The 24044-nt window shown below is 43.7% G+C and overlaps 1 protein-coding gene and 1 long non-coding RNA gene across 7 annotated transcripts in view; one reads left to right on the top strand and one right to left on the bottom strand.

The window, feature by feature from the left end:
* LOC126081503 (cytochrome c oxidase assembly factor 1 homolog) overlaps nt 1-15215 on the top strand; it is a 79726-nt gene extending 64511 nt beyond the window's left edge. Inside the window, exons 1-7 of one of the 6 annotated variants that reach the window (XM_049893462.1) lie at nt 699-1764; nt 1855-1907; nt 2108-2231; nt 4194-4293; nt 6297-6445; nt 10666-10742; nt 11636-12585. In XM_049893462.1, coding sequence (XP_049749419.1) covers nt 4209-4293; nt 6297-6445; nt 10666-10742; nt 11636-11735 — 411 coding nt within the window. In that variant the 5' untranslated portion in view covers nt 699-1764; nt 1855-1907; nt 2108-2231; nt 4194-4208 and the 3' untranslated portion in view covers nt 11736-12585. Of the gene's footprint in view, nt 1-698; nt 1765-1854; nt 2232-4193; nt 4294-6296; nt 6446-10665; nt 10743-11635 lie in introns of those variants that run through there. The other 5 variants (XM_049893459.1, XM_049893461.1, XM_049893457.1 and 2 more) reach the window with 5 other exon arrangements.
* LOC126081507 (uncharacterized) lies at nt 12456-22487 on the bottom strand. The gene is made up of 3 exons (XR_007518413.1): nt 21959-22487; nt 14893-14965; nt 12456-12502 (listed from the first exon to the last, which is right to left on the bottom strand). It is a non-coding gene; the product is annotated as an uncharacterized LOC126081507 (long non-coding RNA).
* Between the last annotated feature and the right edge of the window lie 1557 nt (nt 22488-24044).

Below are 24044 nucleotides of genomic sequence, written 5' to 3'. Positions count from 1 at the left end.
TTCTGTAGCCCCCACCTGCAGAGGAGGGTCCCACAACTCAGGCTAGAGGGCCTTTCTTAGCAGCTGTCAGCCTACCCCCATTTCCTGTGCTCCTTTCCTGTACCTCACGCTTAGGTACTGCGGCTTTCTGACCCCTCAGCCTGTGCTTGTCATTTCCACTCCTTCACCTCTCTCGGCTGAGGAGAAACTTCCTCTGTGAAACCTTTGCTGGTCCCCCCTGCTTCCTGACAGGGCCGACCACTTCCTGGGTGTCACTTCCCCTGCTGGTGTACATCTCTGTGCTTGTACTAACCAGGCTGCTGCTCACCCATAAGGCACCTTTGTGCAGATTAGAAAAAGGCACCCACTGCTTCCTCAGGACACTTTACAGTACTTCAACTTTGGAAGACCATCTTCAGAACTCTATAAATCTGTGGGGTCTGCAATGTGAATGGCACCTTTCCAGGCTTGTGCAGTGCAGGGCTGAGAGGGATACCTTTATATCTTGATATTATCTTTATATTCTTATTGCCTGACCAGAGTAGACCCTCAGTAACCATTTGCCAAACCAAACAAGGAGTGAAAGTACATATACGTGCCACACTCTTATCTGGAAAAATAGTGGGAAAGGTTTTCCTGTCAGGCCCTCTTGTACTGTGCAATATGAATGTATTTTAATTCAGCAACACCTATCCCCCCACCCCCCACATTTCAATATTTCTGAAATCAGTAGCTGTCTTAAAGTTGGTGTACATGTGGTTGACAGCACAGACCTTGTAGCCAGACTATCTGGGTTTGAATCCCAGCTCTGTCATTTACTAGTTTTGTGACTCTGGTCATGTTACTTAACTTCTCTGTTTCTCACTGACTCATATATAGGATGGGGGTGATAATAGTTCTTCTCTCATGGGGTTGTTGTGAGATGTAAGTGAATTAGAATATGTACTGTGCTTAGACTAGTACCAGGAACATAGTAAGAGATGTAAGTGTTAGCTATTCTTAACAGTATCATTAAAGTCCAGGTATTTATACAGTTAATGGAGAGCAATGGTGGTTCAGTGGTAGAATTCTTGCCTTCCATGTGGGAGACCCAGGTTCAATTCCCGGCCAACGCATCTTATGCACAGCCATCACCTGTCCGTCAGTGAAGACTTGCATGTTTCTGTAACGCGGAACAGGTCTCAGTAGAGCTTCCAGACTAAGATGGATTAGGAAGAAAGGCTTGGCAATCTACTTCTGGAAATCAACCAGCGAAAACCCGATGGATCACAGTGGTCCAACCTGCAAGGATCAGGGCAATGGTGCAAGACTAGACAGCGTTTCATTCTGTTGTGCATGATGTCACCGTGAGTCAGGGCCCACTCCATAGCAGCTAACAACAGCAACATACATTTAATATACTAGCGTTCCTCGTTAACCCTGAAAAGCTGTTCTTAATCCATGGTGTAGAGTTTACATTGTTAGCGCCTTGGGCTCAGGGAAGTGTGTTTTGGAGGAATGTGTCTGTGGGTTTGGCCTTTTCTCCTGCCGATCAGCACCTTGTGTGTCTGTGTGTGTGTGTGTTTCTGTGGCCAGCTCTGCAGCCGTGTGCCCCTTCCCCGCCCACACCATTTTTCTGGTTCCTGAAACAAAAGGTGCACAGTACACAGACAGGAAACCAACAGGCTGTTTTTTCCTTCTCCTAATTTGACAAAAGAGAAAGGGGAAAATCCAGGGGCCCTTTACAGACCAGGCTTGTTTTAGAGTTTAGACTTGACTTCTTGTTCGTGCTCTAAAGCTTGGAGGGTAATAAATGTTGGCTGTATAAAAACTAGAAGGCGGAGAGGATTGTGTTTTTAGAATGATTCTAATGTGAAGTCTTTGTCTAAATTGCAGGATCACTTTCTTTTGATGATTTTCGAGAGAGCCGTGCTACCACGTTGCAAAAGGTAATGAGTGTCCCGGGGCCAAAGTCCCCACATACCTGCCAGGGTCTCCTCAGGTGAGACAGATGAAAGTCACTCCCTGAATAGTTGTGGGTTTCTCCTGGTCTTTCGGGTTTGCCTGTACCTTCACACGAGGGATGGGATGGGTATTTTCTGCATTGTTTCCAGGACATTTTTCCCCTTGTGTCTCACCCTGTCTTTAGAAGCTGTAATGTTGTGGGAAGCTCTGCAAAACTCCAGCCGTCTACCCCACCCTGTTGAGCTCGCCTGCAAATTAAGCAAGATCTGACTAATGCATTCTTTGGTGATGCTCTGACCATTTTCATTGTGAGAATTAAATGGCTTTTCCCAGATCACACTACTGTAATTGACTTTAGACTCAGCTTTGACAAATATCCTTACGTGCTGTACAGGACCAACTGAAACTCTCACGGCAGGTGCTGTGTATTTGTTTGGGATTTCAATAGCCTTTTCTTAGTTGGATAAAACAGTGTATAAGTAAATAATAAAAAGATGATATAAAACTTCACCATCCTTAATTTATTAAGTTGTTTATGTAAGTCCTTCATATACTTACTTGAACCTGGATTATATGTAATTTCAGTATAACTCATCAAATTAGTCCCATCCACACTAAATCAAACCTATTGCCATCCAGTGGATTCCGACTGGTGGAGACCACATGTGCCTCAGAGCAGACCTGCACAAGTGTCTTCTATGGCTATTATAATCGTAAGGAAGTAGATCCCTAGGCCTTTCTTCTGCGGTGCCACTGGGTGGATTTGAACTGCCAACATTTCGGTAGAATGTAAACCATTTGCACCACACAGGGACCTTAGCCCCATCCAACAGTGTGTGTAATTATCAGTTCCCAAAAAGAATATCCACATAAGGAACTTTCTCCATGGCTCTTCAGTGAATTCGTTTATCTTCAGGGTTTCAGAAATGATAGACAGCTGCTAGAAGGCAGAGAAGGAGATGGGAGAGTGGGGTTGCCTGACCTCCCAGATCCAGCCAGTTCTTTCGGACTCCAGTGACTGACCCTTTCAGGTTACTTCAAAGGCCGTGCTTTTTAAAGAAGCAAAATTAAAATCTAAGGTTGGTTCGTCAAGTGGGAACACAAACACTTACAAGGTCATCTTTTCCTTTATCTAAACTTAGAATTTCCATCTCTGTCCAAAATCTTACTTCCTTTTGGAGAAACATCAGCAAAGGCAGAGAAAGAGGAATTTACCTAAATTTCACCTGATGCAGCTTGGGTGGTCAAAGCAAACTGGAGCCCACAGAGAAAGTTTGACTCACAACTCTATTTTGTTAGGCCTTTTTTTTTTTTTTAAATTGGTTGTCAACATTTGGAATTTGGGTCATTTCACATAATAGTCCTGATTTCTGGCATGTCTGGGGAAATTGGAAGATCTACCAAGACTTGGCCTGTGTGGCCACAGTTAGCCATAACTGGCTTGGTGCTGCCCCCCTGGCGAGGGCATGTGTCCTTCACTTTGCAGCCTTGCTTCTCTCATTTACATGACTCATCTGGCCCCTGTAGACATTGGAATCGTGGCCCCTGTTGTGAGCTGGTGACCTACCTCTCTGTTTTATGGCTGGATATCTGACAGCTTTCCAGAACGGTCCAGGCCGGTATGAGTAGGGGCTATGTGGCCACAAGGAAGGAGGATATTGGCTCCATCAAGGCACATATGCTCCTTCAGCCTCACCCAGGCCTTGAGGGGATGGGAGTTAACGGCAAGGGTGGGTACAGTGCCCTGTGTTTGCTGAGCTGGCTTCCCTCCATCTGTTCATTCAGCCTGAAAGTCATAACCAAGGTTCCCCATCCAGGAGGTGGGGCGTCTTTCAAAATATGAAAGAAAGCAGCCAGTGACAGCCCCAGTCCATTTGTAGGCTTACAAGACAAGCTGTTGCCACAAAAGGATAAGCTTCCTGTTTACCAGCCGGCCTGAGACAAAGTAGTTAGGCTTCCTGGCCGCGCAGGACTTGGCACACAGGCTGGGTTCTGTCTGTCAGGGTGGCAGGCTGAATACTTGCACTGTGCTCCAGGCTGGATGGTGGCAGGGCCCCCGAGGCCTGAGCTGGACACGGGCCACCCCGGGAGGGCTTTCTGGCTCTGGCTCCCCAACTAGCCCTGACTTTACCGAAGCAAGCCAGAGAGGACGGCCTTGCCTCCTTATTGGCTTCCTCCTTCGCTGTCCTTTCCTGTGGGGCCCAGTTCAGGCAAGGCCCTTGGCACAAACCTGAATCTTTCAATAAATTCACATCTTTTCTTTTTCTAAGTTTCCAGAAAGCAGGATGTCAAAGCCCCTGGGAAAACTGTTTCTTTACACTGGCGTGTTTACTAGTGGAACCTGCACCCTCATGTATTATCTTATACAAAGTAAGTACCTCCAGCGAACTAGACCACCTGAGGCCTGGTGTCCTCCCCTCCCCTGTTCCTGCTCCTCAGTCAGGGGAAATGCTTCGGATGCTTTCAGCAGATTAGAGGTGGAGAACGCTGGTGACACGTTTCTTGTCTTTTCTGCAGCCATTGCTCCATTCCCTTTGCCACTGTCTCCTCCTTAGCCTGTAACCCCAGTTTTTCCAGGAGCCACAAGTGCCAGTAGAAAGAAGCAAGACTCATTTGCATAAGAAAACTTGCGAAGCAAGCTGGGGCTTTCACTCCAGTGCACATGTAGGGGATCCGTGAAGATTTCTGAGATTTTCTAAAGAGAGAACAGGGGGAAGGGGATACCAGATGGTTCACAGGTGGGGAAAACTTTGGCTCTTTCTCAAGTGTCGTCAGCCTTTTTGCCCTGCCATTCTCTGCTGTTGATTTACTGGAGGAGGGGACCTTGAGCGAGGGACTCTGGCGAAAGGAGAAAGTAAGCAAGCAGAGCACGATGCAGCAAAATCCTGACAGATGTCACCTCCAGCCCCACTGTGCCCAGTCCATTCGTAGGCTGGATTTGAATTTGTAAAGGCAGGCTGCAGTGATTGTCACAGCTGAGACATTTAAGGTCATTTCAATGCTACTGGTGGCAAAGCCACAGCCATTTTTTCTAGACTGACTTTGTTTGCTTCTCTTTTATGCCTGCGCAGCTTGACTCCTCACTTCTCCCCAGAACGTAAGTGGGTGTCATCAGTGGACAGGCAGGCAGGCCACATGTTCTCTCCACCTGTGCAGCCCCTTCCTTCAGAGTAGGCCAGAGTTCCCTGGATCTGGAGGTGGCTGGGGAGGAGCCTTCCCAGGGATGATTCACACTGGATAGCTCAGCCTTCCATCCCCTCTGCCAAAGGGACACAAACAGCAATAGCCATATTTAGGGGTTGGGGGTCAGCCCTCTGGTCTGACAGCCTTGCCCCATAGGAGGCTGGCATTGCCAGCAGAGGCCACGAGCTGGATGGTTGGGATCGTGGGCTCTGCAGCCATCTCCCTGGGCTGAATCCCAGCTCTGCCACAAGGGTAATAACAGTGCCTACGTGTGAGGTTGTTGTGAGAATATTCAGGACATTGCCTAGCCATGGAGATCACTCAGTAAAGATGAGCTTTCCCCTGTCTCCCCTCCTGTCCCCCTGTCCTATTGTGGCAGGCATCCTGCTCACCTTGGCAGCCTTCCCCCAGACCCTCTCCCACAAAGCAGCACAGTCCGTTTTCCCTTCTGTTACTGTGATCCACTGATTCCAGGGAAGAACCGTCTATTGCCAACCTTAAAACCTTATTTCGAGAGCCTAGCTTTGCTCTCTCCCTCCGGCAGCTTCTCTGTACCTACAGCTTCAGGGAAGCGTCTTCTGGAGTCCCTGCAGCCTTTGGGCTAAGATGGGAGCTTGGTATTGAGAGCAGTTCATAAACTTTCTCTGCATGAAATGCTTGCTTCTGTAAACTTGACGGATGAGTGTTTTCCTGTCCTATTTCTTAGCCCAAGCATTTTGTTGATGTTGTGGGGTGTCCGCTTTGTGCTGGCCTATCAGGCCCCTCGTTGTAGTGGATGAGCACTGGTTAGAAGTGAGGAGTCCTGGTTTCTGGTCCCAGCCCTGCCTCTGACCAGCTCTCACTTGAGTGAGGCCTGGAATCCCAGGATTTTAAAACTGGAGGGAAACTTAGAGGAGATCTGGTCAAACCCTTTAGTTAGTAGATGAAGAAATTGAAACATAGAAAAGTTAAGTGCCTTGCCCAAGGTCATACCACATCCCTGCAGGTGCTGCCCCTCTGTGCCTTGGTTTTGGAGTATGCAAAGTAGACAGTTTAGAGTAGATGGTCCTGAGTTATTCTTCCATCCATTAATTTCAGAAGTTTGTTTCTACCTTGTGCATGAATTGTATTATTTAACTTTCTACAGAGACTCTACCTGACCAAGTTCAATGAGCAAAACAAAACAAATAACAACTATCTTTCCCATTTAGAAATGTTTTCCAAGGCTTTGTATTACCAGTTGGCATTGGAGCACCTGTATAGTCATCCTGAGTCACTGGAAGCTCTGGGCCCTCCTGTCAACATTCACTATCTCCACCTCACTGACAGGTTCAACTTCGTCGACATTACTGAAGCCCAGGTATGTTCTCTCCCTGTGAGCTGTAGGCTTAGTGCTCCCTGAAGGAGAGATGGGGGCTGCCCTAAGCTGGAAAGAGTCTTAGAGGAGGCTGGAGTTAAGGATTTGGGATGGGAAAATCCCCTGAGATTTGACACTTAAAAAAAAAAAAAAAAGTTATGGATTTATTTATCTTCATATATCTTTCCTACTTTGTGAGGACTTGATGTGTTAGGAAATCTAGGGTGTGTGTGCTCAGGTCACCATCTTGAAGTGAAGGCAGCAGAGAAGTATCCCATGAGGCCTTGCCACCGCTTCTGCTTTGGGCTTGCAATACATTTACAGCCACCAGCCCTCGTCTAGCTGGAACCCACTCTTGACAGTTTGGTATTTCCAGGGGTTGTACATTGCTTCCACGGAATGTTTTTCCTTTCCTTGAACTATATTTTATCTTCTTGTAATAGTTCAACATGATAAAATGCATTTGTTCTTCTGTTTAGCACATATGTTTGGGGCATATGCCGGGTTCAAGGACTGATTCTAAGCCATGTGGGGGATACAGAGCTGCAGAAGGCTTTCAGGGAGTTTCTAGTTGAAAACTCCAGAATCAGGGTGAAGCAAGTGCTGTCATGAAGGCCTGGAGGGCACGGTTAGCGGACTGGGAGATGGTTGTAAAGACTTAGGGAGGTGGTTCAGGTATTTCAGGCTGCGGTGCAGCATGAAGGTGCGTAGCTGAGTGTCCCCTGTCCGTGTGACCTCGCCATGGAAGCATAGGTCAGGGAGGGAGGGTGCGGACATGTGGGAGGGGCTGGGGGGCTAGGGGGCCATCAGCGTCATCATGTAATGTGTACACACTTGATTCTGTGACCAGGAGGAGCCCCTGAAGTATTTCGAGGAGAAGAGTGGTATGATCTGACCTAGTTTCCCTTTATTTTGTTTAGTGGAAATAGTTGTAATGGGTTTTTTTTTTTTTTTTAATTTCTGACTACAAAAGCAGTGCTCAGGTATCTGATTGGTGTATTTGATCTGGTCTGGAAGGAAAATGACTTCGAGTGGCTGGAGGTGCACAGGGACTGGGTGCAGGGAGCTGCCCTAGGAGAGGGATGTGGCCGCACAGGGGTGCAGTGTGCTGTGGCCTGGGGGAACCAGAGCTGGGTGCCAGGCCTTGGTGGAGGCCCATGACATACTTGGTAACAGCTGCATATAGGAGGGTGGTCAAAGGTGATCCTCCAGCATTTAGTGTGGGCAAGTGGAAGGATGGCAGGGCCCTTAAATGAGAGTGGGAACCCAGGAGGAGCAGAGGGAGGGCTGTGGACACATGTGGAGTGCCCACTCTGCCAGATGGCTTCACACGCATGGTCATCCCATCCCCTCACGTGGGGCCCTATAGCTTCTCTGTGCTTCCCCTGCGCAGCACTTACTGCTCTGGCCACCTGGCTGGATCCCCGTGAGCCAGGGACTGGGTCTGGCTGTTTACTATTGTCTCTCAGCACAGAGCCCAGGGCCTGGCTACAGTGCTCAGTAAGTGTTTGCTGTAGGACCTGCAGCTGAGGCACATCATTTCTGTGACCCAGAGACTTGATGACCTGATGAGTGAGGAGTGAAGCTGTGGAGGTTTTGGTGGGGCAGTGCTTGTGGGCAGGTCCAGCTTTCTCTGACCTAAATTCTACCAAACTCTGGCAGGTACTGAGAGGGTCTTCTTCCCGGGCTGTCCCGCAGCGCCAAGCCCCCTCAGCTGCACTCTGACTGGGTGGGCTGTGGTGCTGGGTCTACACCTCTGCCATGGCCAAATGCATGATTCCACAGGGACAGGAGTTCAAAGTCCAGCTCGCCCTGAGCCACTTTTGCTCTTCCAGTGTGTAGGTATTCTTAGCATTCCCTCAGGCTCTCCTTCACTTCTTTTACAAGCAACTGTTTATGAGTACACTGGCCTATATGTACCATCTTATCCCAAATTTCTTATCTGTAGCTCCCTTACTTTGCCCAGTGGAGCTCTGGTGGTGCAGTGGTTAAGCATTCAGCTGCTAACCGAAAGGTTGGCAGTTCAAAACCTTGGAAACCCTGTGAGGCAGTTCTATTCTGTCCTATAGTGTCATTATGAGGCGGAATCAACTCCAAGGCAACGGGCTTGGTGTTTTTTGGTTTTGCTTTGCCCAGAGGTGTGAAGTCTCCATCATTCATGAGGACGTTGCTATATAAAAGCATTTTTACTGTTTTTTTTTGTGTATATGTGTGTGTGTGTATGAAATCATCACTAACTACCAACACTTTGGTTTACTAGACACGCCTGCTTTGCTGTTTAACGAGGTCCTGCCAGTGAAGAAACCAGCCTGTGTGCCGTCCCCCTCATAAGTACAACTGCCACAGTGCACACATACATTGATCCCTTGGTGTTTACTGTTCTTTCAAATCCTACTTCCTGCCCCTGGGTGGCACAGTTAAATGCCAGAGAATTCTAGAAAACACAAATGTGTATATATACCAAAGTAGTTCTCTCACGTGTGGCCATGTGAAGTGGGTGGGATATGCCCAGTCCCTGCATGCACCTTTGGACATTACCAGGCACAGGAAAGCAGCTGGGAGGTGCCTAGTAATGAGCTTCCTTGTTAGCACGTCGTGCTCCTTCACAAGCCGCGTACCTTTTTTAGTTATCGCTGAAAAATCAAAAACATGGCACTGCATATTTTTTCTCAATAGGAGCGCTAACAACCCCCCAGCAGCTCCTGTGGAGGCTCTCCAGCTGGCTCAGCGGGCCTGGGGTGTTCCAGCATCTAGGGCTCCCCTCCGTGTGGTGTGAGCCCAGGCAGTGAGTATGCTGGTGTAGAGCAAGCTGAGCTCTCCAACAGGCTTCCCAAATGCACCTTCACTCTTACAGAGCAAATTAGTTTCCCATTCCATAGTTTGTACATAAAGTATCTCATGACCTTGGTTTCATTCCCCGCAATGTGTCAGCACTCTCCCCATTTCCTCCCTGGGTTCCGCATTTTCTTTCTCACTGATTTTCTACCCCTTTCTGCCTTCTCATCTTTGCTTTTGGGCAGATAAATGCCTTTTTGATCTTGTATAATTGATTGTTCTAGAGAGTACATTCCTCTTGCATGTTAATGCATATCTTATGTGCTTGATTATTGTTTGGCTGGGAGATGGTGTCTGGAAATGGCTTCATTTCCAGGTTAGAAGAATGTCTTAGGGTCATAGTCTTGAGGGTTCCTCCAGTCTCTGTCAGACCAGTAAGTCTGGTCTTTCTTGTGAATTTAAATTTATGTTCTACAATTTTCTCCTATTCTGTCCAGGACCCTCTGTTGTGATCCCAGTCAGAGCAGTTGGTAGTGGTAGCTGGGTTCCATCTAGTTCTCCTGGTTTCAGAGTCATGGAGGCTGTGGTTCATGTGGTGCATTAGTCCCTTGGGCTAATTGTTCCCTTGAGTCTTTGTTTTTCTTCACTCTCCTTTGCTCCAGATGGAAAGAGACCAATAGTTGTATTGTAGATAGCAGCTTGGATGTTTTTAAGATCCCAGACGCTACTCACCAAAGTAGGGTGCAGAGCATTGTCTTTATGTACTATGTTGTGCCCTTCCCAGATTTCCCCTACCACATCCCCTAGCTCTACCAGAGGCAATCACTTCTCTGATTCTTTTTTCCAGCATAGTTGAGCCTGTTCTAGAAATCAACATAAGTGGAATCATATATTATATACTCTCTTTTGTGTAAAGCCCTTTCACTCAGCATGTTTTTGAAATTCATTCATATTGTTGCATCTGTTAGGAGTTTGTTCTTTTTGAACAGTGGGTTTTTGAATAGTAGTTATAAATACCCAGGACATTGGGTTTGGCACATAAACCAAAACACAAAAACAAACCCAGTGTCGATTCTGACTCATAACGACCTTATAGGACAGAGTAGAACTGCCCCACAGAGTTTCCAAGGAGCACCTGGTGGATTTGAACTGCCGACCCTTTGGTTAGCAGCCATAACACTTAACCACTATGCCACCAGGGTTTCCTTGGCACATGAAGTCTCTGCCAACTAGGAGACTGGCCACTGACCACACCAAACAATCCAGAGAGGGCCAGGACATTGAGGAGCCAGGTGGAAACTCAGGTGAATTCTCCAGCTGGGCTACTGGAAAACAACCAGATTCTGTGGATAATCACTGGATTTTACAGGACTTGTTCTAGAAGGCATCATTTTGTCGTAACCATATATCCAAGTACATCTCTCCTGTCTGCTTGTTTATGTCCCCAGTTGAAGATTCCTGTCTCTGGGTCCAAGGCCAAGGGCTACCTCTACGTCATCTCGTCCAGGGATGCCCCCTTTAAGAGGTATACATGGGGAAAGTGGGTGGGGGAACCAAGGAAAACCTTTGGATGGAAGCAGTACTGACGCCATTTTAACTTGTAATTAAATGATTGTGTAATAATAATTAGCTTTTCAGAACTTGAAACTGAAAGCTTCACAGTCTGGGCAGCAAGCCAGTGCTCTGGCTGTTGGCTCAACCCCGATATTTTACCCAGTGCAGTCTACTGGGTTGCCCTCTCCTGTGCTGCTGAGTTTGACAAACTTCCCAGTTATAGTCGCAGTCTATGACGGCTTGATGCTGTGTTACAGCTTCTGACTCTACTGCCTCAATCGTTACAAGTGAATAAAGGCCTGGGTTCCTGTTCCAGAATTATTCATCACATTCTTTACATAAGCTCTCCACCCTGTTAATTGGCTTTTCTTGTCTGGTTGCCAATAGCTACATCCACTCTCTTCCCCCACGGGAAACCTCTCTCAGAGATGTTTGCTCTCCAGCCGGGATATGTTTTAATTCCCGAGGACAAAAGGATTGGGTGGCCCTTCAGCAGCCCCCACCCAGCTCACCCCAGGCTCATGGAGCCCCAGCCGGGAATTAGTATAGGAGCTGGCTGTGTTCCAGGCCAGGAACTGAAGGTTGGTGTGGATTAGGAAATGGGAAATGAGCGGCTCCTTCTCCTTCTGGAGTCTCTTTCCATTCGCCCATTGGTCATTCTTCCTTAAATGTGCCTTGCCATTAATATTGGTTAAATAAGAGTTCATAAAATGGTATTGAAACAGTGCATTAACAGCACTACGAGAACATGTTTCAAAACCCTTAAGATATTCCTCCAAACAACTGCTTTTATTCCCTTCTTTTGGCCATATCTTTTGCCCGAGTGTTCCGTTGATTGGCAACTGTGCTTTTGCTTTCTATCAGCTGGAACCTTCAGGAGGTCTTCTTAGAGCTCAAAGGAGGTCAGCAGATTCCCATGTTCAAGTCCAGCAAGGAGAACGGTGGTGACGCAAAGAAAGAGTAAAGGTGATCAGAAAGAGCCGGCTTTCTTGAAGCCTGGCCTGCCTTCCTCTCCAGCGTGCATCCTACAGCGGTGACGGGCAACAGCCCACTCTGGAAGCAAACCCTGCCTCGAGCCTCTTTCCAGCCACCAGTGGGATGATCAAATGAGCCTGCTTGTGCTAATGGTACTGTAATTATCACTTGACCACAAGGAACACTATTGTGGTTTTTTGTGTAATCAGAAAGAAATCTTTACTATAAGTTTATACCAAAAACCAAACCCATTGCCATCGAGTTGATTCCTATTCATAGCAACCCTATAGGACAGAGTAGAACCATCCCGTAGAGTTTCCAGGGAGCTCCTGGTGGATTTGAACTGCCGAGATTTTGGTTAGCAGCCATAGTTCTTAACCACCATACATAAGTTTATAAGATAATTTATTTAAAAGTGCTCTGTATAAAAGCAAAGCACAGGATAGAGGTGAGGACATTTAATAAAATGTTTTTTGGTTTTAACTGGTTGTCTTCTCTTTATTTTCTTTGCCTCTCCCCACCCCATCCCATAATTTCCAGCCCGAAGAATAAAAAGACTTAGGCTTACTGCTCTGAAGAAGTTTTTTTAATTGTGGATAGTAGAATACTAAGAAAGACCAGGCATTTTTGTTTCAGTTGCTTTATTCTGAATTCACATTGTTAATAGCTTGTGGGCATTCTCAATCACTTTGGAATATTTTGTTTGCTTCTGTGTTTCTGTTTTCTTAACCTCTGTTTCAGTTGCCAGCTGTCTGCCTGAGTGAAGATTTGCAAAAGAGTTGCTTTTATTTCAAACATTTTGAAAGCTAAAAAATGTGTATGTATACATGAATCTTACGAAAGTTAGTTTACAGCTACTGGGTTCTTATCTCTCTGCTGACCAGTTTAGCCACCTATTAGAAAACTATCCCCTTGGGTTTTATTACTCTTGTAAGGGAACTCGTTTAGAAAGCAAAAGACCTTCCCTCTAAGCACTGGAGGCTGCAAAACAGAAATCTAGTATCTTTGCTTTTAAAAGGCCAATTTAGCCCTCTCTCAGTGTTATTAGGCTTAGTGCACTCCTAATTGCCTACCATAAAGGACATTCATGAGCTGCTTTCCTACGTTCTTAATATTCATTAGAGAGAAGCCTCCCAGAAACATAAGCTTCAACATGCAGGTAGAGTACAAGGCCTTTAATCGTTGGAAGTTATTTCTGTTCTGGAGTTTGTGTCTTTAAAAATGTATTTATTTTTATCCTTTGAAGATATTACACAGTGAAAAGTAAGTCTCTTTCCCTGAAGGCACTTTGCTAGCTAGTGTGTTTATTAATAAATATAAACAATCTTTTCCAATAAATGGGAGAGCCCTGTACACATGATTTTATGCTACTTTATCTTTCACAAGCAGATACTCTTGTATTGTGTGTGTGTGGATTTATGCGTGCTTCACATCAGACTGTCTGCTATAACTTTGACCTCCTTTAAGTGTTGGCTAGTATTTTCTTGCTATGGCCAAATCCTAGAAAACCAGGGCCTAGATGGGCCACCTGTTCTGAAGTAAAAGCAAATGACAGTTTTTGTTCGTGTAGGGTTTGAGTTAAAGAAGAGATTTTTCAAACCCACTTGACAGGAAATAGTATTATGTGGTAAAAAGCTCCTTGGTTTCTGTCAGAAAGCTACCATCTTGGGTACTTTTTTTAATTAGGTTTACTTCTGTATTTTCTAGTTAATGCCCTCTTGGCTGATTCAGAGTAGGTGGAGCCTGGTCATTGCAGTAGACGTTTTCTCTCCTTTTCTTTCAGCATAGCAATGATGTGTATTTGCAGCCCACTACTTCCGGTATACTCAATCATCACCATGACTCAGCCATTCATTGCTTCCCACTAACTACCTCGAAGGTGTCTTGGAGAGTGTGTATAATCATCAGAGGAAAAGGTGACTTTCCCATGGTCAGAGTTTGAGCAAGTGCCCCTCGCACACCCCATCATAGACACAGGAGAGCCCAGAGATTGGAGAAAGGGCTACACTAGAATTGTGAGAATTGTAGAATTGTCAAGATGGCAGAAGAGAGACCAGAAATCCCAGCTACAAGTGGTGGTATGACTCCCATGTGTCATCACTGTACAGAGTGCCATAGGATCCCACCCATAAGTTGCTTACCAGCTAGTAAGGTGGGTGAGTGGGCTGGGACTGGGGGGGTTACAGAGGATTAGAATACTGTGCCAAAAGGCTCTTAAGCAATGGTGCTACAAGGATGCAGGGGAGAGAGATACCAGGTGAAGAGGAGTCCAAATGAGGCTACTTGGGGGAGTGTTGTTCCGATGGACCTTGAAGTCTAAGATTGTGACAAGCAGATGAGATGGAGAATGTCTTGCAAGAGGGAAGAACAACCTGAACAAAGACTCCAGAGGGGGACACATGAACTATGCCCAAGAAACAACAGTCACTTTTGCCAGTGTATAGGTTAGATGACGATCTAGTAAAGAACGTCCCAGAAAGGTAGATTGGCCGTAGCGTGAGTGACAACGTTAAGATTTTGTACTAATTTTGCATACAGCTGGTAGCCATCAAAGATTTTGGCGTGACTATATACTTCTGTTAACAAAGGCTTCAAAGACTGTGCTGAATATGTACTGACAAGGCCTATGTGACTTACATAAATCACAAATTATACTGTCATTTGTTCCATTTTTCTGCCTCTCCCTACCTCTCTTCCTTCCAACCACCCCTGCCCCCAGTCCAGGGGCCTATTAAGGTCATGTTACTCCCAGCTTTGGTAAAGCTGTGTGCAGCAAAGCTGAAGCTGAAATAAACTGCATGTACATGAAACAGCCAGAACTTGATGCATCGGGGCCCCAGCCCTTTGGCACAGTGGGAAGGTCAGGGAACTGCTCAGTAGGTAGCAGCTCTGATGTTTTCTGAAGGCAAGCAGCCTTGGAAGCAGCCAAAGGCCACTTGAGTATTTAGTGTTTTCGATTTGTCCATAGGAAAAATATGAATAAATATTTACCAGTCACCTGCCTGCCAGGTGAGGCAATGTTGATACTGCAGGTTGGGAAGCTTGCTTAAGAATCTTTCAAGCCAGGGAGCATGTTGACCATGGGGGTTTAAGGAGGCAGGAGGCTGATAGGAAATCCCCAGTTTCCACCCACAAAAAATTCTTACCTCCTTAGTAACGCTGTTCGCAGTTCAGGCTTGTCTTTCGGCAGAATTCAGCAGAGTTGTTTAGTTGAAAGTACTGTCAGGAATGTGCACAGAAAAAAAAGTAGCATTTTTACAATCCAGACTAGAAAAGTGGGAGATGGGAAATACTAAAAACACACCTCTCAGACACAGGTTGGGTGGCGGTAAGTGAAATTTGGCTTTTCTGTAGAGGATGCTTTTCATTCCTGAATTATCTTCCAATTTTTTTTACTTGGAGGAAACCTCTAATGGGATTTTTGTTTTTGCTTTTTAAAAGGAAATAGACTTTGTATATCAGGCAGCTCACATACATTATAATATTAAATGCTTTTCATTATGATATAATAAGCTCTCAAGGCAGAAGTTAGCTTTTTTCCCCACTACATAATGATAATACATTTAACTTTAGTACCATATTAGTGTCAATCACATAGCAGTCTTAATAAGAAAGTAATTTCTTACGTCCAAATTATTTTTATGAAGCAGGTGTAGTATTGATAGAAAAACCTGACAGACCATACAAAAAAGAAACTACAAGCTCCTTTATGAATGTTGAAACAAAATTTCTAAAATACAGTAAAATCTGCAAAAGCCAGAACTGCATAATGCAGAAACCTGTCAAAGATGGAAAACTCAAATATTTTCCACTAAAACAAGCAATAGAAAAGTGGTTAGACTGTCAAAGGTGGAAAATTGCAAGACCGGCAAGAACAAGGCAGTCCCAAGTTCCAGCTCTCACAGGTGTCACTGTATTGAATCCAATAGCATCTACTGGTAGATTGGATTTTCACCAAACATTTTGGTGCCCCTCCTTTGTGGTGCCTATCCCTATGGGAGCATTATACATCCGTGCCTTGTTGAACTTAGGCCATGGGATTTGTTCTGGCCAATGAATAATGAGTAGAAGTGATATGCAAGATGTCTGAGTAGAAGTTTTAAGTGCCAGCCCTTCATTTAGCATGCCCATTTTTCCTTCTTCCATGAGATCAGTAATACTCCAGATGGCAGTTACTCCAAGGGGCTGGGTCTTGGAATGAAGCCAATGTGAAGCAGAACTATAGCTGACTCACAATGGGGCATGTGGCATAAACCTTTTAGGCCCCTGAGACAGGGGCTATTTGTTACCACAGCTTAGCCTAGACTGATTGTGAACAGTGACCAAGAGAGCTTTATTCCCAGAATGCAAGGGTGATTTAATATTAGTAAGTCCATTACTATAATTTATCATATTAATAGAATTAAAGAGAAAAATTATATGATTTGTGTAGATATTGAAAAGGCACTTGACGAAAAGTAAGTATTGATATAAAAAAATAATCAGTTAAAGGTGAATTATTGGATAATTTCTTCACATAAGGTATACATGTATACATATGTGTGTGTGTATATGGGTGTTTGTATAGATGTGTGTTTCTGTATTTCAAAGCCAGTATTTTACTTATTGGGAAACTACTAGAGGTTTTTCCATTCTAGTCAGGAACAACAGAAGGATACACTCTATCACTAATATTTAACATTGTTCTGCAGGTTATTACCCAATGGAATTAGGCAAAAAAAAAAAAAAAAAAAAACCAAGGCAAACAAAAAAGCACGAGGAGAATTGGAAAGGAAGAATAAAGAATATATTATGTGTATACATGATATGATTATATATCTGCAAAACACAAAAGAATCAGTGAAAAATTACTACAGAAAACTTAGTAAAGCAGAGAACATAAGATTAATATAGAAATCAATATTCTTCACATGTACAAATCATAACCAGTTACAAGGAATAATGGAAGAGCAGACCCTATTTACAATAGTAGAAACAAACCAAAACAAAAATTACTTAGGAAAAAAATTGCTAAGAAATTGGCAGAACTTATGTGAGAACCTTAGCAGAAGAGCTAAAACACACTCCTGAAAGACACCAAAGTAGAACTCAACAAACAGGAACACATACCATGTTTTTGGATAGCAAGATTCCATATCATAAAGGTGTCAGTTCTCCCTAAGCAAATTTTAATGTGATAAAAATATCATTAGCTTGTTTCCTAAGGAGTCCTGGTGATTAACCAAACCAAAAACCAAACCCAAAACCAAACCCAGTGCTGTCGAGTCGATTCCGACTCATAGTGACCCTACAGGACAGAGTAGAACTGCTCCATAGAGTTACCAAGGAGTGCCTGAAGGATTCGAACTGCTGACCCTTTGGTTAGCAGCCGCAGCACTTAACCACTACGCCACCAGGGCTTCCTCCTGGTGATTAGACAAGCTAATTCTAAAGTTCATTTGGAAGGATAAATGAGCAATCGTAGCTGGGAAATCTCTGTAAAGAAAGAACAATGAGGGAGGGCTAGTTGTATCAGATAGTTACATATATTTGTAAATAAAATAATGAAGTACTGACACGTGAATGGACAATGAAATGTCACAGGTTAGAAAATCCAGAAATAGACTCAAGTGCACATGGCAAGTTAGGAATGATAAAGGCAGCATCTCAAATCAGAAGGGGGAAGACATTTTTTAAATGATGTTGGGACAACTGCATATCTATATCAAAAGGATAAAAGTGGACCCATTGCTCACATATGCCAAGATGAACCCCAAATGAATCAAAGATCTAAATGTGAAAATGGAACCATACAAGTATTAACAGAAAAACATAGGTGAATTCTTTTATAACTCAGAAGATGGGAAACTCCTAACCCTGATTCAGTATCCCAAAGATCGTTTGTGTTAATTTCTGTGTGGCGCTGTTTGCAGAGTAGAACTGATCACCAGGCCTGTCTTCTGAGGCACCTCTGGGTGAGTTCAAATGGCCAACCTTTTGACTAGCAGTCGAGCACTTGACTGTTTGCGCCACCCCAAGAATGTTGTTGTTGTTAGGTACCGTCGAGTCAGTTCCGACTCAGCGACCCTATGCACAACAGAACGAAACACTGCCTGGTCTTCTGCCATCTTTACCAAGAATACGCTGGCAAAAACACCAAATGCCATTATACAAGATTACTCCACGCTGCACTATTTGTAATGACAAAAAACGGCAACAACCCAAATATCCACCAGTAGAGAACTAGTTGAATTAACTTTGGTACTTCTACACAGTGGAGTTCTCTGTAGTCGTGTAAAGCAGGTAAGAACAGGTACTGCTACGGCATGATCTCCAGGATATACATATATATTTTTTACTGTGCTTTAGATGAAGGTTTACAGAACAAACTAGCTTCTCTTTAAACCGTACACATACTGTTTTGTGACATTAGTTAACAACCCCATGACATGTCAACACTCTCCCTTCTCAACCTTGGGTTCCCTATTACCAGCTTTCCTGTTCCCTCCTGCCTTCTAGTCCTTGCCCCTGGAGTGGAGTGCCCATTTAATCTTGTTTTGTTTTATGGGCCTGTCCAGTCTTTGGCTGAAGGGTGAACCTCAGGAGTGACTTCATTACAGAGCTGAAAGGGGGGACATACACTCAGGGTTTCTCCAGTCTCTGTCAGGCCAGCAAGTCTGGTCTTTCTTTCTGAGTTAGAAATTTGTTCTACATTTTTCTCCAGCTCTGTCCAGGACCTTCTATTGTGATCCCTGTTACAGCAGTCAGTGGTGGTAGCCAGGCACCACTTAGTTGTACTGGACTCAGTCTGGTGGAGGCCATGGTAGATTTGGTCCATTAGTCCTCCAGGATATATTTTTAAGTGAGAATGGAAAGGTGAGGGGCAGTGTGGCTTGTATGCTATCTAATCACATTGGTGATCTGCTCCCTGTAAAGAGTACAGCCTAGGAAATCCTACGGGCAGTTCTAGTTCTACTTTGTCCTATAGGGCCACTGTGAATCAAAATCAACTCAGTAGCACACAAAGACAACAACATGTCTATGTATTTGTTGTTAATTGCTGTTGGTTTGATTCTGACTCATGGTGACCGCATGTGGGCTGAGTAGAACGATTCCATATGGTTTTCAAGGCTGTGACTTTTCAGAAGCAGATTGCCAGGCTTTTCTTCCGAGGTGCCTCTGGGTGTGTTTGAACCACCAACTTTTCGACTTGTAGTTAAGCACTTAACCACTTGTGCCACCCAGGGACTCGTAGTGTGTGTGTGTGTGTGTGTGTGTATCTCTAGAGTTCATTCTAGACTTCCCCCTTTCCACATTTGTAGCTCTCTTCTCCATCAGTGAGAAACCTGACTCCCATTATCCTCAATATAGTCACTAATTTGCTAGTCTAGGACACACAAAAGGAACTAGTTTGATTGTTTTTACATTTTAAGGTAAAGTTTACGTACAGTGAAATGCACAAACCTTAAGTGTACAATTCTGCATGTGCTTTTATAAATGCACGCACCCATGTAATCCATACTCTCAGCAAGATATTGATCATTGACATTGTCCCAGAAAATTGCCTCAGGCTCCTTTCCCGTCCATGTGCATTCTCCGGTTCTGCTCCACCCCCAGAGGGAAACATTTACTGATTTTTTGCCATAAATTAATTTTTGGTGCTTCGGATTTGCTTTAAAATACTCCACACATCAATAAGTCTAGATGACAAAATTGTCATTGTGGAAGCTGCTCAATGGGTACATGGAGGTTTATTTTACTCTTTACTTTTCTGAATGTTTGGAATTTTCTGTAAAAGCCATTTAAAAAATGTTCATTTTCAGTGTTATTCAAGGGTAGCCTGATTTACTGAATACTAGCTAATATTATAACATAAGATTCTCTGTTTCTTCATGAATTCTGAGTTTTCAAAGTGGCGAATGATACAAGTAGCAGGACACCTCAGCGAAACATCTCCCTTCTCCCCAGATAGCCACACAGCCTCTCCCTCCCCCGGTTTTTCTCATAAACCAAGGGATTTCATCCAAATCGGGGAGGAAATTGTGGCAGGGATTGACTTCAGTATGGTGTTATTAAAAATATTTGGCATGAGAGATTAGGTCAGCAGGATTTACTCCTAATGATAATTAGTAGCTCAGGAAAAGAGGTTTTTATTTAATAGTAACTATTTTTTTTATTTTTTATATAGAAACCCTGGTGGCGTAGTGGTTAAGAGCTTGGCTGCTAACCAAAAGGTTGGCAGTTCGAATCCACCAGGCGCTCCCTGGAAACTCTATGGGGCAGTTCTACTCTGTCCTATGGGGTCGCTGTGAGTCAGAATTGACTCAACAGCAACAGATTTGGTTTTGCTTGGTATTTTTATATATACAATTAAAAATAAACCCAAACAACTTGTCATGAAATTCTACACTTGCTTATTCAGTTGACCCTTATCCAGCTGAGTGGTAGATTTACTTAGTTACATAGGACAATTTTTTTCTTCCCAATTTCAGCTGGATGTTTTAAATGATAAGAAAGGCACAAGAACATAACCAGGAAGGCTACCTTTAAAAGAAAATGTCTAAGAGGTTTATACCACTTGGGTTTTTGGGCACTGGGTTGAAAAGAAAAATTACTTAAGAAAATCTCCTAGCATCTCAAAGGGAAAGATAGTACTGCTTTCTGCTTCTATTAAAAATAGGATAAGAAAACTAACTAAACCCATTATAGATTTAAAGCCACTGAGTCAACATTTATTATCTGAACCTCAAAAAAGAAAATTGGAACTTTATAAAACCAACTACTCTAAAATGCCTTCTAGTATTGAAGCTTTTTAGAAACGTTGATACTAGATGTATAAATAATATATAACGTAAGAGGGGTGCATCCCAACATGTTTGAAGAAAATAATTGTGGTGGAAAAATACTGGCCTACACAGGAAATCAAGGCTGTGTGTTTATATTCCTGGACTATAGCCAAAAGCCTAGTGTAAAATTGTCAATGATTTGCTCTTTGATTATTATTCGGGCTCTCTTCCACCAGCCTGAAGAATTGAGTTGAGTAAGATATAAAATTTTGTATCATGTCGAACTAGATTACATCGCCCATGATCATCAATGATTTGAGACTTTGCTGCTTGTATGTGTATATAATATAAACATCATCCTCTCCAAAGATGGTCCATACGTAAGGCAACCTAGTATGTAATTTAAAGTGTTTTAAAATTGCAGGACAATAAGATATTGAACAAAATAAAATAAATGACTGGAAGATCTAATGCTGCAACGTATAGAATTTGACAGTGTCCTGGATTGAATTGTACCCCTCAGAAATGTGTGTCAATTTGGCTAGGACATGATTCCCAATATTGTGTGATTGTCCACCATTTTGCCATCTGATGTGACTTTCCTATGTGTTGTAAGTCCTACCTCTATGATGTTAATGAGTGGGATTAGGGGGGCAGTTATGTTAATGAAGCAGGACTCAATGTAAAAGATTAGGTTGTGTCTTTTTTTTAAATTATTTTTTATTGTACTTTAGATGAAGGTTTACAGAACAAACTTCTCATTAAACAGTTAGTACACATTTTTTTTGTATATTTTTACACACATTGTTTTGTGACATTGGTTACCAGCCCCATGACATAGTTACACTCTTCCTTCTCAACCTTGGGTTCCTATTACCGGCTTTCCTGTCCCCTCCTGCCTTCTAGTCCTTGCCCCTGAGCTGGTATGCCCCTTTAAGTCTTGTTTTTTCCTATGAGACTGTCTAATCTTTGGATGAAGGGTGAACCTCAGGAGTGACTTCATTACTGAGCTACAAGAGTGTCCAGGGGCCATACTCTCAGGTTTCTCCAATCTCTGTCAGGCCAGTAAGTCTGGTATTTTTTTGTGAGTTAGAATTTTGTTCTACATTTTTCTCCAGCTCTGTCTGGGACCCTCCATTGTGATCCCTGTCAGAGCAATAAGCAGTGGTAGCCGGGCACCGTTTAGTTGTACTGGTGGAAGCCATGGAAGTTGTGATCCATTAGTCTAGGTTGTGTCTTTAGCCAACTTCTTTTGAGATATAAAAGAGAAGCGAGCAGAGAGGGGACCTTATACCACCAAGAAAGCACAGTGTGTACTTTGGACCCGAATTTCCTGTGCAGAGAAGCTCCTAGACCAAGGGAAGATTGATGACAAGGACCTTTCTCCAGAACCAACAGAGAGAGAGAGCTTTCCCCTGGAGTTGACACCGTGAATTTAGACGTTTACCTTCCTAGACTGTGAGAGAATGAACTTCGGTTTGTCGAAACCGTCTACTTGTGGTATTTCCGTTACAGCAGCACTAAACAATTAAGAGAGACAGCTTTTAATAAAAGTTTACCACTGGAAGGTTAACTCTTCTCAAACCAGAAACTGACCAAGTTTAGCATTTTTTAACATCACTTCAACCAGAGCTCAATTTTTAAAGACATAAATCTTATTCTGAACTCCTTTGCAATTAAACTTTGGTTATGATGTCCTAAACTCTGGAAACATTAAGGAAACATTAAAAGGAAAAAGGGATCCAGCAAATTAGAACATGCCATGTACCAAACAGAAATGCAGCCATGTTGGTTGTGGTGATAGTGAAAATCGGAGGAACTGCAGACTGAGAAACATGGAATGTGAAACAGGAAGGAAAATAGAATCATATGTTTCATGGATGCTGTTAGTGTTGGATTAGCAAGATTATCAGTGACAACAATGAGAAAACTTTCAGAAGTAATTCCAGAGGCAAAACTTATAGAATTTATGAATTTTGTAAGGGTTGGTAACAAAGTAGAAAAAACATTAGGATCTCACCTTTGCACGCTTATTTATCTTACTAGCACTTATGGATTCTTGAGGACCATGATGTGTCATTTAACTTTGTATCATGAATTCATTCCATAAACAATTTTTTGGGCAGCTACATGTGCCGGACGTTGTGCTGTGTGTTGGGGTACAATAAATTAGTGATCTCATTTGCCTTTGAGGAACATGTATTCTAGTTGGAGAGACAGGAAGCGCAACGGTTATATTACCTGTTGCTGTTGAATCAATTCCAACTCATAGCAACTCTGTAGGACAGAGTAGAACTGCCCTGTAGGGCTTCCAAGGAGTGGCTGGTGGATTTGAACTGCCTACCTTTTGGTTAGCAGCCAAGCTGTTAACCACTGTGCCACCAGGGCTCCTGTAGTTATATCAGAGAATCCAAATGCCATGATGATTATGCATCATCTACATTTTGCAAATGACAAACTTAAGGCATAGAGAAGATCTTTTTATTCCTAGTCCTTCCAGGACTCTTCCTAGCTTTCTGGAGTATGAACGCTTTTCAAAAACATTTTGTGAACTTTTTCCCAACTTTTTTAAATAATTTTTATTGAGCTTTAAGTGAACGTTTACAAATCAAGTCAATCTGTCACATATAAGCTTATATACACCTTACTCCATACTCCCACTTACTCTCCCCCTAATGAGTGAGCCCTTCCAGTCCCTCCTTTCGTGACAATTTTGCCAGTTTCTAACCCTCTCTACCCTCCTATCTTCCCTCCAGACGAGATGCCAACACAGTCTCAAGTGTCCACCTGATACAAGTAGCTCACTCTTCATCAGCATCTCTCTCCAACCCATTGTCCAGTCCCTTCCATGTCTGATGAGTTGTCTTCGGAAATGGTTCCTGTCCTGGGCCAACAGAAGGTTTGGGGACCATGACCGCCAGGATTCCTCTAGTCTCAGTCAGACCATTAAGTCTGGTCTTTTTATGAGAATTTGGGGTCTGCATCCCACTGATCTCCTGCTCCCTCAGGGGTTCTCTGTTGTGCTTCCCGTCAGGGCAGTCATCGGTTGTGGGCGGGCACCATCTAGTTCTTCTGGTCTCAGGATGATGTAAGTCTCTGGTTCATGTGGCCCTTTCTGTCTCTTGGGCTCATAGTTATTGTGTGACCTTGGTGTTCTTCATTCTCCTTTGATCCAGGTGGGTTGAGACCAAGTGATGCATCTTAGATGGCTGCTTGTTAGAATTTAAGACCCCAGACGCCACATTTCAAAGTGGGATGCAGAATGTTTTCATAATAGAATTATTTTGCCAATTGACTTAGAAGTCCCCTTAAGCCATAGTCCCCAAACCCCCGCCCTTGCTCCTCTGACCTTTGAAGCATTCAGTTTATCCCAGAAACTTCTTTCCTTTTGGTCCAGTCCAGTTGAGCTGACCTTCCATGTATTGAGTATTGTCCTTCCCTTCACCTAAAGTAGTTCTTATCTACTAACTAATCAGTAAATAACCCTCTCCCACCCTCCCTCCCTCCCCCCCAGTAACCACAAAAGTATGTGT

The sequence above is a fragment of the Elephas maximus genome, chromosome 8 (assembly GCF_024166365.1).
Source record: "Elephas maximus indicus isolate mEleMax1 chromosome 8, mEleMax1 primary haplotype, whole genome shotgun sequence".
Classification (NCBI taxonomy): Eukaryota; Metazoa; Chordata; class Mammalia; order Proboscidea; family Elephantidae; genus Elephas; species Elephas maximus.
The sequence above is the reverse complement of the archived record's forward strand: the minus strand, read 5'-3'. Positions and strand labels throughout refer to the sequence as shown.